Source organism: Bemisia tabaci, chromosome 6 (genome assembly GCF_918797505.1).
Source record: "Bemisia tabaci chromosome 6, PGI_BMITA_v3".
NCBI lineage: Eukaryota > Metazoa > Arthropoda > Insecta > Hemiptera > Aleyrodidae > Bemisia > Bemisia tabaci.
This window is the reverse complement of record NC_092798.1, coordinates 51307685-51320814: the sequence shown is the minus strand read 5'-3', so window position 1 is coordinate 51320814 and position 13130 is coordinate 51307685. Positions and strand designations below refer to the sequence as shown.

The window sequence follows — 13130 nt, the reverse complement described above, 5'->3', positions numbered from 1 at the left end:
TGTATCTCTTGCGTGCAACAGACCCATCATTCATTGGAAATAACCAAAACCCCAACACCAAAAAAACCCCAAACCCCTCAACCAAAAAAACCCCGTGGTAAAATCCAAAAACCCCGTGCTATTTCTCTCCATGACGTGAGCACTCTAAGATGAAAAACTGAATCAAATGAAAAATTCATCGTCTCTCGATCAATAATTCCTCAAAGTCGCAACTACGCTACCGTGCCAAGGAAAAACCTCGTATGAACATTCGAGAGTTGCCAAATTGCCTTCCATAAAATGTCCATTTTCGCGGAATATTATGCATATTTTTCCTTGAAATTTCCTGGTGTTTTAGATTAAATTGTCGACAAAATTGCCGGAACAATTGGAGGAATATTATTTAAAATATTCTCCGTAAATTATTGTTTTATTGAAGGCAATGCGGCAACACCTGAAGGCTCATACGGCGCTCTTCCTTAGGAGGGCAGCACGGACCGCACTCCTGCCCCGCGAGCCGCGACAGGAACATCATGAAAAACTCGTCGTTCAAATCAGCGCCGCGCTAAATGCGTAAGCAATGAAGCGGCGCAACAATAAATATTTCTGTCGCATCGAGGCGTTTAACGCGCGGGGGAAATCGAAATAAAGGAAATGAAAAATAGGGACGGACGCGGGAACAAACGGGGAATTAAGGAGGGAATGATGAAGATAAGGCCAAGGGAAATTCAAACACGACCGAAAAACACGGCGGCATCGGGGACCTCGAGCTAGTGCTCTCTCGTGTAGGTTATGACGGATAATTTCTAAAGCTCCAGCTCCGGCTCCGAAGGGTGCCAAATGCTGGGGACAGCTGTCGCGCATACGGCTAAAATATTACTCCCAAGCATTCGATTTCGACTAAGTTCAGTTCTCCAACACAAAGCAACCCCTTCACTATCGCTCCATACTACCCGCTTCACGGCTCCACTCTCCGCCTCGTTAAATCTCGGGAGCTTTATTTTTCAAGTTCATAACTCCGCGAGGGCATTAATCCCTCCGGTGCCTACCCACCCTGTCCCCCTGTCCAATTTTAGCCTAATTACTGACGTAACATCGTCCCTCGAAAAACTCACCCCCCCCCCCCCGGCGACGCACAGTGGATCGAGTCAATCACCGAGGTCGCCCATGAAATTTCTGACTAAAACTCCGAATTGTATGTATGTATATGCCGCTTTTACGGCGCGCTAGGGCGCTCTGCGACGCCTACTCTCCACAGGAATCTGTCATGGTAGAGATCTTCCGGAAGCTGGCATCTCTCTATCTCTTCACGGATGCAAACTGCGAATTTTTATGTTTATTTTGTCACTTTTAAGCGATTCACTGCGTAAGTATGATCGCTTCTTCCGATCAATTTACTACTATAAAGATCCATGGCTAACCCGTTTGATCGAGGCAAAAATATCGCGATCTATTAGCATACTTCAAATGGTCCGTTTACTTCTGGACGAAAGAACAGTTCAAATGAGCAATCTTCCAAAATCCGGCTCATTTCAAGCGCATCTCATTTAACTTCTGAGTAATTATTAATGTAGAAACCGTTTTTACTCGCGCTCAAAGTTTTATACGTCGATTAATCGATCCTCGATTGTGAGGTCATGAAAACTCGGAAAAGAACTCAGCCGATTTAAGAATTAATTTTTGCTCTCACGGCATTGCCATATTTCAACTCGCCTCCGGTCGAGTAAATTTAATAAAACTATTCGGGGAAACATTGAATCGCTTTCCTCATCCGACACCCGAGGGCCGGAGATGCCAGCTTGGTAATGTTTACTTCGTCACTTTTTAAATTTTAAGGGGTACTACTAGAACAAAATGTCACGAGGAAACAAAGGGAACCACTTTCAGAACCTCAAAGTTGTGTATAAACGTCGTTATAAGCTTTTAAAGATTCTAAATTTAGTCCGATCTTTCCTAATGCCTCGATCCACCGTGCGGCAATACCGAGGCCGCCAATGCGGTTGACTCTTTCCGAGTCAATTGGGCAGCCGATTGGTTTTCTTTAGAAATCTCGTCGGGAACTTATTGCCCGTGTAAGATAAAATGCGCTCCGGTTTGCTCGCGATTTGTAAGATTAAACACGTATATACAGTCCTAAGGCCTTGTCTCCACGGGAAGCTTCATGGGATCTGTCCCGAGGAAAAATCTCACCTGCGAAGTTGGAAAAAATATTGAGTCAGTCGATACTAATCACAATGCCAACCATGAGTCCTTGTAGAGTCCCAGAAACGACTTTAAAAGAAGAGCAAGAAATTTTGTTGTGTTGCATAACGGGGAAAAGCTCAGAAGTTTCATTCCTGCGCGTCAAACTTGGGAAAACTCCCGTGAAACATCCCTTTGGAGACAAGGCATCTGAACGAGGATTTCAGCCGAGATGACAGTATCATGGTGGCATGAAACATAAGAAAGAGACGAAATATTGGAAATTTCACTGAGATATTTCATGAAATTTCACGAGGCTGTGAAATATTTCATATTTTTCAGGGGCTAGAGTATACCCGAAATACACGAAAATAGAAGACAGTCACAATTTTTACATTTTGCGAAACCGCTATTATTCGATATCTTTCATGAATTTCTGAAATTTCACGCTAAATTTGAAGATTTTATTTTTCATGAAATTTTGCTATTCTGGACAGTATGTAGGGAAAACATAGGACATATAGTTCTTATTCTCTACATGTTTGGAAGAAAAATGCAGTGCCGAAATTATAACGTAAAAAATATAGAAGTGAAAAAAATGAGGATAATTGGACCGCGTTAAGCAGAAAGGAACCAAGCCACATCAGCTACTGCCATTTAACGAGGCAGTTCAGTTATTTTCATTAAAATGGTTTTGGGGATTTTCGTGCAAATTACAGGAAATTTTCTGCATGGTACGACGCGAATGCCTGAAACTTTTCAAAGGATTCCGCGCATTTTTTACTCTCATAAAAAATGAAATTTCCTGGTTCAATTTAGCAATAACTGATCTTGCTTGGTTTCTTTCTGCTAAGCGCGGTCCAAATAAGCAACAGATGAATACTTTGGAGACATTGTAGCCCTAGCAATTTAATCGGGTGAGGCATCATGGTGTTGCCGGTGGCGATTCTTGAGAGTTAGTAACACTGTTTTTCCTCCATTTAAATCCATTAAAAATGTCGATTCCAGTTCACCGAGAATCGATTGTTTTACATACATTTAAATGGAGGGAAAACAGTGTTGCCAACTGTTAAGAATCGTTACTAGGTGTTGCCAACTTGCTGGATTCCCCTGTGTTTTTTTCGAAGAGAAAAGCTCGAAAAAATGTGCAAATTTAATTTGCAGTCTGTGAGGTGGAGGATGGGGAATGAATTCAGACTTTCGGCATGTGCTTATCGTGATTACATGAGCCATTTTCCGGGAGAGACAACACTTGTTTTGGCTGTAGCTGGAGTTCTCATTCGCGATGTGTCACGCCATTCGTGCGTCTATCAGTCAAAATGAGTGCAATATTTGGTTGCACCACTTGCATTTCTAATTGCAAAGCTTGGAAGTCCGCGTGCAACCCATATCTGCATGAGGAAAACACTTTTTTCATGTCCGTTTTAATCAAAATTTCGTCGATAAATGAGGGTAAAAACACAGTGAACAGTCACGTAAAGTAGTATGAAGCTGCCAAGGTGTATAAAAGTCAGTGTCAGTGTGGACGGAAGGTTGTTACTAGTTTTTCAAGTGTGCGGGATCTGAAGTACTGGTATACGATACAGGAATGTTTTTCGGGAAGTGCAGGCCCCGAGGGGCAAAGCCAAAAATGGTGTGCGTTTACTTGGTATTTTGTGCGGTGATATTTTTACTTCATCTTCACGAGAGCCTCGCTGGTAAACACACGCAGGTAGGAATGCTGCCGTATTAGAGATTTCACTCACTACAGCAGCCCGATAATTGAATCTTCGGCGATGCGGCCAGATATTCAAAATGCGCTATTGCATGCTTGAAATAGGGCTTTGTCCTGTATTAATTGTTGTGTATCGAACTTAAAAATTCAATTAGCGGCCACAGTGTAAATGCGATGAGGAATAGGTATGCAGGAACCACGCAAGAATCCGTTGACTCCAGTAGCAAATAGGTGTTTCTAACTTATACTAACACCCCTGTAGTTAGGTCTGTCTTCCTAAATACAAGGCTCAATGGTGCGGCTTCTAGCCAACTTAAACGTAATTAAATTTCAGCAAATTCATCCATCAAAGAGATAGATAGACGTCCATAAATTTGAGGTACATTTTGCAATTAGGAACTCATTTTTAGCTCATTTGATAAACAGTATATAAGTAAATAGTTTTCCTATACAAATAAGTGCTTTTGTGCATGAGCGAGACATAAAGGTTCGTGTTTAAGAGATACAGCTTACTAGTGGACATTTTTAGTGGACAATCGTCCTAAAATCGCGTTCGCGGTTACCAAACTGTGCTAAAAAATTAGAATATTTAGTATGAAGTCTTATGAGAAGTATGCTGCTTTCCGGCTAAATCTGGCAACTTTGAGACGCACCATTCGCGTAATAGTATGCATCGCGCAATCTGGAATTTCCCGCGTTCGATAGCGATCAGATTTGCGAAAAGAGCGATGGATTGCAAAAACTGTCACTCGTCTAATTAAGGAAAAAAGACAAATAAAAATTCGATAGTTAAGCTTCCAAACCACGTATCTCAGTTTTTCGACGTCGCAGACTTCCTGTCACACTTTAATAGTTCAATGTAAAACTACTAAACGTTAATTTTTTTAAACTGCCGTGATCTTTCTCCGACGTTCGAAGAAAATTCTGTGAAAATTTCAAGGAATGATTTTGATTTTTTTCTCCGTAAAATAATATAAAATAGGAGCAGGGATGTTAAATCACCGCAAACGAGATACATAATTTGGGAGTTTCACCGTCAAAATGCTTATAATGATTGCAATCTGGAAATGAAACAACTATTGCTGGTTCCCGTGGTTGTTCGTTTAGTTACGACAAGTTCTTTACATCTGCCCAAATTGCCAAATTTGACATTTTTTTTTCTGTGTAACCTCTTTTCGGCTCTCCCGGAGATTTTGCCCCCGGAAGATAAGGTCCCTCTTCACAGATCCTGTCACATTATTATGGATGACTTTTCATAGATTTGATAAACATTTGTTCTTGCCTTTCCAGAAGGAGCGCGACAGGACGAATAATCCCTGCCAACTTATAAGCAAGAAAAATCTAAAAGGATCTCGAAATTCAAGGTGCCAAGAGGACTGCGAGAAAATGGCAAAAGAATGGAGTAATTACAAATCTACGGTTAAACAACACTATCGTAAGAAGTACGATGCTGACATGGACGCGCAAGTAGACGAAGATTCTCTACGATTCTCTTGTGCGGATTTCACCCTCGGATCTTGCAAGTATGCTAAATGTACCTGCAGCCACTTCAATCCTCCCGAGAAGGTCTCAACCCACCACGAGAAGGTCCCAACCCACCACGAGAAGGTCCCAACCCACCACGCGAAGGTCCCAACCCACCACGAGGAGGTCCCAACCCACCACGAGGAGGTCCCAACCGGCCACGTGATTCACATATCCAGTCATTTGAAGGATTGCAGGACAAAGGCTAAAATCTTCGCTGAACAATTTCTAAGCATTGAAAAAATTCAGCTTTAGGAAATGTAAACTCACTTTTCCAGCTTGTGCGTACCTAACGGCTCAATTGCATTGCTATACAGGGTGAGCCGAAAGTATAACTGAAAAGTGTCTATAACTTTTGAACAAAAAGAAATAAAAGATTCTGGTTTGGACCATTGCTCATTGTGGGAAGGAGCTGATTTGTTTAGGGGGGCTTATTTATGGCCCCCCCCCCCCCAAGGGAGCCCCCCTATGGAGGACAACTCGAAATTTTCAAATAGCGACCCCTCCCCCTCCCTTCGTGACGCATCTTTGGAAAGAAGATAAAAACAAAAGGACGTATTTCTGTCAAACGGACGCTAATTTGAGTTCCTTTTGAGGATAGCGGATAGCGCGTTCTGTCAAACGGAACTAAGCGCCATGGAAAATCATTAGGAGTTTAGGACGGAATTAACGAGCATCGCGTTCCGCAACACCCGCCAATCCAAGCCTCCCCTCTCCCTTTCCTCTACCGATGGCGCTTAGTTCTGTTTGATAGAAATACGTTCAAAAGAATGCTCGTGCAAACTGGAGATGAATCCAACTTTTCGTTCTAGAGATATTCACGATCAAAGTTCCATTTCGACCAATTTTCGGAAAATGACAAGTCCTGTTTGAAAAATCCCAAAGAGGTCGTCTACGACTTAAAATTCATAGAACAGCTATTGCTTTTATATCCGAATTATCTGAGGATGTATTTCTTGTCAGTTCACGAGCGGGGTGGAGGGGGGGGGGGGGGGAATGCTCACCGCCTGAAAATGCGACATAACGGAGTCGTTTTTCTCCGTCTCAAAGCACGCTCAAAGTCATGATCCCGGCTGCTAAATTTTTTTGTTGTGCCATAAAACTTTGACGAATACATGACGCTGAGCGCACTTTGAGACGGAGAAAAATGACTCCGTTACGTCGCATTTTCAGGCGGTGAGCATTCCCCCCCCCCTCCACCCCGCTCGTGAACTGACAAGAAATACATCCTCACATAATTCGGATATGTAAGCAATAGCCATTCTACGAATTTTAAGCCATAGGCTGCCTCTTTTGGAATTTTTCAAACAGGAATTATCAATTTTCAGAAATTGGTCGAAATGGAACTTTGATTGTGAATATATGGACGTATTTCTATCAAACAGAACTATGTGCAGGTGGAAAATATGGGGTGTGCTCGTTCTTTAGTGTTTGGGCCACAAAACTGAATGAGAATGATAAAGCGCCAGTGGCGTATAGCCGCCGCTTCAGTAACCATTCGTCGTCTTTAACTCATGAGCCTTGCGCACAACGCTCTTGACACATGCCCACGGCTCATGAGTCTTGCATTCAGTCTGCACACAGTTCCGTTTGCCGAATTAGAAAAGCGGGATTTTACATTCTGTCAAACGGAACTATGTGCACACTCCATGAGCTGTGGGCATGCGTCAAGAGCGTTGTGCACAGGGCTCATGAGTTGAAGACGACGAATGGTTACTGGAGCGGCGGCTACGTCACTGGCGCTTTATCATTCCCATTCATTCTTATGGCCCAAGCACTAACGAGCACACCCCATCTTTCCCACCTGCACATAGTTCTGTTTGATGAAAATACGTTCATATTAAGAACGAAAAGTGGGATTGATCTCCAGTTTGCGCGAGCATTCTTTTGTTTTCATCTTCTCTCCAACGATGTGTCACAAGGGGGGGGGGGGGGTTGCCAATTGAAAATTTCGAGTTGCCCTCCCTAGGGGGGCTCCCTTGGGGGGCCCCACAAATGAACCTCCCTTAAAAAATCAGCTCCTTGCCAAAATTAGCAATGGTCCAAACAGGAACCTTTCCTCTCTTTTTGTTCAAAATTTAGACACTTTTCAGGTACTTTTAGCCCACCCTATATATTATACTCTATTTCTGTATGTTGCTGATTATTCATGTACCCAACAAGATGTTTAGAAATCTCTGTGCGAACTTATTGGCAGCTCGTGTGAGCAAGATTGGCGCACAAGTGAACAAAATCGTCTTCGTGGAGCCCCTAACACCATATCAAAGAACATCATACCACAAAATATGATCAAGTGAAGTTCAAATTGTGTGTCTTATAGAATTGGTCTCACTTTTTTCAGTCAATATCACATCATTTGCAAAGATGATCTACCCACCTGTAACTTCTGAAATTTATCATCCCTCACCCCCACCGTCAAAAACGTGATCATGGACTGCTCTGCCCTCAAGGACCTCCGCTCACAGATTTATTCTCCAACAGTCAACAGGAATACAAACCCCCTATCCTGCGATGATCCCCATGTTACAACCAAAATGTTGAAATTATTTCCTTCCATTAAGTTAAAAATCTACATTTTTGTACTCACCTTTCATATTTTTTGTAAAGACATGAATGACCTGAGATGCTGAACAACTCTAATAAAATTAATGAACTAACTATGTATAAATTATATTAATTGATTTGGGAGGGTCTAGATTCGATCGAGAAATGAAAAGAGGAACCAATCAACAGACAATCAATCGACAACTAATTAAAAAACCGGCGAAACATAAAATGGTCAATCGATGTCGGTGTCGCTGTGGAGCGCCACGACTCAATCGACACCGATTCGATCGCGCTTTGTCGATCGATATACGGCTATCGATCGAATCGTGAGACAGAATTTCTGATGCTGCCGGATAATTATCATTTGTTAACTGTAAGTTTTGTAACCATACTGCAACTATCCCATTTTAATCCTAAAATTTAAAAAATATTTTTAAAAAAACTGCCTCTCGTCCGATATAAGTGAACTATTCTCATTGAAAATGCAGAAAAACAAGTTTAAATCTCATACAGTATTTGATAGAGCAATCGAAGGTCAGTAGACCCGGTCAGTTGGATAAGAAAGAACTCTGAGCTGAATAACATTCTTTACCTGTCTGTTCACGGGAAGATTCTTGCCCCACTTGGCAGTCTTTCATTGGCCACTGACTAATAATTGTTGTCACGGACAATACATCGAAAGAAGTATTCTCCAAGTGACTTGGGTCGATCACGATATTTTGATGACTGGAAGTCGATTCTATGACAGTCATGCGTTTAGAACAATAAAAAAATTTATATACAGCGGGTAACAAGGCTAATTTTCACGAATAAAACCGAAACGTTTCGGCTGAAAACTCAGCCTTCCTCAGGTGGATAAATCATTAAAAAAATTGTAAGCATCTAAAAATAGTACTTTGCTGTACCTTTCAAAGCGAGAACAATGTTTTATAAAAGAAATTTTGATAACACAGTCAACAAGAAACACCTCCAACGAGCATCGGTGAAACCAATCCAGCGCTTAAAGTTTCAGCCGATAGATAGCGACATTTACCAGGCGTGTACCCGGGCGAATAGTACACGAAATTTCAAATAGGCCGTGCTACTTATGATCTCGGAGGCACTGGTGGTAGAGAGCACTGATTGTGAGTCCGCTCACGTCCACGCAGGAATTACAAATAGATTCATAATGCCTCAAAATTTCAAACCATTTCCCGCACCAATCTCGGAAATAGCTTCCCTTCCCGACATAAAATGGACCGCGTTAAACAGAAAGGAACCAAGCCACATCAGCTATTGCCAAATTTAATTGGGCAATTTAATTTTTTACATGAAAACGGTTGTGTGGATTTTCGTGCAAATTTCAGTGAAAATTCTCCGTGGTGCGAAACAAATTCCTTAAAATGTTCAAAGGAATCCGAACAACCGTTCTCTCGTAAAAAATATAATTGCCCAGTTAAACTTGGCAATCGCTGATGTGGCTTGGTTCCTTTCTGTTAAACTCGGTCCAAATGTCAACCTGGTTCAAATTGAACTGGTGACAGAGCTCTCTTCGATGAATTTTGGGAGCTGTTAACACCCGCCGTCGTCATTCCTATGTTGCGACACACGCTTGCGCAGAAGTTGTTTAGTTTGCCCAAGATTTGGCAACCCTGTTTTTCCGCCTTTTAAATATATCGACGGTGAAACTACCAGACCACGTATCTCGTTTGCGGTGTTTAAAAATCTCCACTGACATTTTATTTTTTTGAAGGAGATCAAATCAATATCATTCCTTACAATTTTCACAGATTTTCCTCCGCACAAAGAGGAAAAATCACGGAAGTTTTCACGAATTGACGTTGAGTAGTTTTCTATTTAAAAAATAAAGTATGGCAGGAAGTCTGCGACGTCGCAAACTGAGATACGTGGTTTGGTAGTTTCACCGTCGATATGTAAAATAATCGATTCTTGGTGAGGCATCTTGCTCCACCTTGAATCAATGTTTTAATGGATTGAAATAAAGGAAAAACAGATTCGCCAGGTTGCAAAATCGCCACTGCAAATGGCGCTAATGCAGTCTCTAAGACATTACGCCTCGGGTCATCGTCCAAGTTCAACAATAAATAGATGTTTGATTGTTCATGATTAATATTCGTGAAAATCTCAACGTGCATGGCGATAAAATGAAAGTCCAATTCCAACTTCTGGGTGTGTTTGAGAAAAAATTGTCATGTATTATTTTCTGTATTATCGCTTCAGAAAAATTTGGAGAATCGATTTCTGAAATCTCCGACGCATAGAGTTTTTCTTAGATATTTTCCATGAAAAATGAACTCCGTGTTATTCCCATTAGGGTTCCAGCAAGTGCGGGCACCACGCGAATCGGCCATTCAGAGACGACTCGTAAAAGTAGGGGGTGCCACTCGGCGCGCAATTTAAATTGCTGCTCTTGTTTTCTCTTTCGGCGATATTCGCTTGAACTCGCGTTACACAATCAAAGGGAGACCTCGGATTAGACGATATACGAATCGACTTATTTAGAAACTAGCGTAACGGACAGGCGCATTAAATTCCGAAATAATGACAGAACTCTGATGCCTATCCGAGGTTGGTGATCGGTGATTCTTAAAATTCAGGGCCAGAATTTTGATGGCAGCCTTGGGATCGGCTGTAAATTGATGCAAGGATGTTGACTTAGTTATTCGGTCACCGATTCATGGTTTGCACCGTTGAGAAACTATAAGGAAGACTCGACCTTGCTGTAAAAAAGCTCAACTTGCGTACAGCATGAGTTAAGAATTTAATGATTGCGACTTAAAGTCGAAGGTACAGGTTAGGTTTCTTAACTTGCAATTGACCGTAAACGGACAAAACTTCGTCACCTTCCGGCCAAAGTATATCACAAGTGCCATGCGGCGTTCCAAAATTTCCGCCGCCATTTTATTTTTTTACAGAGAAATTGTTGGTTGATCTTTTTGAAAATTTAACTGAAATTTATCGGCAGCACGAAGAAAATTCAGTGAAATTTTCGGACAGCTTCGTTGAACAATTCCTCTGTAAAAAAATAAAATGGCGGCAGAAATTTTGAAACGTCGCATGGCTCTTGTGATACTTTGGCCGGAAGGTGATGATTAGGGCCCTGCCTGCTGCACAATTTTAATCAGCAGTTGCAAATGCACGTAGAAGTATCTTACCTATCGCTCAGACTTTCAGGTTTTGTTTGGTGGATATAAATATTTACTAGATCCAATACATGATCGTACCTTGATCGTAATTGGATCTTTATACTCAGGGGATGTAGATTTAGTTATATAATTTGGAATGTCTTGTGTTACAATGTATCAGTTGCTCTTGTCACAGAGTTTTATTTTGACTATTTGAGATTATGGATCAGAAGAAATAATACGATCTGTCTAAACGCCAAGTTCCAAGTTTTCTCGTCCAATGTTAACGGAGATATCGCCTTTCGAAGAAAAACGGCGTATGACGTCAACCACTGGTGATGCATATCATAGTTCCTTCCACCTTCCTTATATTCGTGTTTTAAGTATGGAGCACCTGTGAAAATGTGCATATTCTTAATTGATGAATTCTAGGTGGAAGAAACCAGGGTAAGTACTACCACGGTAGATGACGTCTTAACAATGTTTTTTGAGAGACGATATCTCCTGTAAGATTGGACATTGAAAGTAAGCGAATGAGCAGATCTGATTCTTTTTTGCTCATCCACAAGCTTAAACCATCAAAACGCGATACTGTGACTATGACAACCGACTCGTTGCTTTTCAATTCTTTTCATCCTAATTTTTTTGTTTTTAAGGGTCTTAGTATTTAAAAAAACGCAAATAGGTATTATTTCAGCAGATAGGTCACGGTCACCCCGGTGCAAGAAAATTCACTTTAAGTATAAGTACTGCTCTTGCATTGATGGGAGGGAAGACATTGCTAATTCTCGCAGTAAATTTTCTTATACCGGGGTACCCTAACACACATTTTGTGTATTTAATTGATACAAAAACCCTAAGCAATGAAAAATTTACCATAAAATGAATTGAGGAGCAATTGTAACACGAGAGGTACAAAAAACTATGGAACTAAATTTAAATTCGTTGCATGGAATCGTCAAGCGTCTTATTCTTCCTTTTTTCCTTCTACTTCTTCTTACCCTTCTTCGTCTGCTCCTCCTTTCCATTCGGGAGACGAAGAGTAGAGTATAAAAGCCACGAGTCTTTCAAACCACCGTGAATTTTAGAATAAGATTCATACAAGCTCGTTTTTCGAGATCAAAATGAGATCAAATTGGGTCACCGATGCCACTTTTAAAATAAAATAATTGCCAATCAAAATTAGAAGAAAAAGAGGAGGAAGAAAGGAAAGTGACATGGGCGTATTTCTACCGAACGAAACTATGTGTATTATGACATGGGCTCTAATCTGCATATATTCTTATGTGCCTCAGGGCTCATGTCTTAGTGGACATAGTTCTGTTTGACAGAAATACGTCTAAATAGGAGCAAGAGATGACTAAGGAGATACAAAATGGAAGAGGACGGAGAGAATAAGTAGAAAAGGGATAGAAAATAAAGGAAAATATTTTATTTCTCAGCGTCTCATTTTTTCTTTTCTCCTCCTCTTTCTCCCTACTGAAAGCCACGAGTCTGTAAGATCTGTTTTTTTTTTTTTTTTTTTTTTTTTTTTTTTTTTTTGGGATGAGGGGAAAAATTCGATACAGTGCCCCCATTATGAGGATCACCGAAACGCCCCCCATGAAAGGGGCCCACCGAATACCGGGACGGCAACGGCCATGACCTGGTGAATAGCCGCCGAGGCGACCCCTAACCGACCCGACCGCTGTGAGATGGAAAAACCCGGTTATGTAGGGTTCGAGCACGCCGCCGTGTTCCGTACCCACTAAACGACCCCTCCAGGCCACACCCCGTGCAAGTGTGGTCCATCAGGCGCTCTATCCTCATTTCCTCCCGTTGGATGTCCCTATTCGAACAGGAGTCCCCGAATCCCCGATCCCGGCCCCAGTGAAGCCAGCGCCCCTTAGGACCCCCACTTGGGGAGGGTCCCCCCATCCCCCGGGACCGATCTGCCAAAGCCATCATTGTACCCGGAGTCAAGGGCGTAGGAGGAGAGCCTAGGCCCAGCTTGCGCCAAACCCTGCGGCAACCCCACGGCAGGGCTCTGGAGCCGAGGACTGGAGGGCAAAGAGGGCAGT

The 13130-nt window shown here is 41.9% G+C and overlaps 1 protein-coding gene across 3 annotated transcripts; it reads left to right on the top strand.

Annotated features, from left to right (window-relative positions):
* Positions 1-3647: 3647 nt before the first annotated feature.
* Positions 3648-8056, top strand: LOC109042046 (uncharacterized). 3 transcript variants are annotated; one of them, XM_072301890.1, is made up of 3 exons: positions 3648-3871; positions 5165-5482; positions 5525-8056. In XM_072301890.1, exons 1-3 carry the CDS (start codon positions 3749-3751, stop codon positions 5651-5653), a joined length of 570 nt encoding a protein of 189 aa, XP_072157991.1. In that variant the 5' UTR covers positions 3648-3748; the 3' UTR covers positions 5654-8056. The 3 variants fall into 3 exon arrangements, 2 of the variants coding, with proteins under 2 accessions (XP_072157991.1, XP_018914159.2); XR_011900103.1 differs by having other exon boundaries at positions 3652-3871; positions 5165-5716; positions 7740-8056; XM_019058614.2 differs by having other exon boundaries at positions 3654-3871; positions 5165-8056.
* Positions 8057-13130: the final 5074 nt, after the last annotated feature.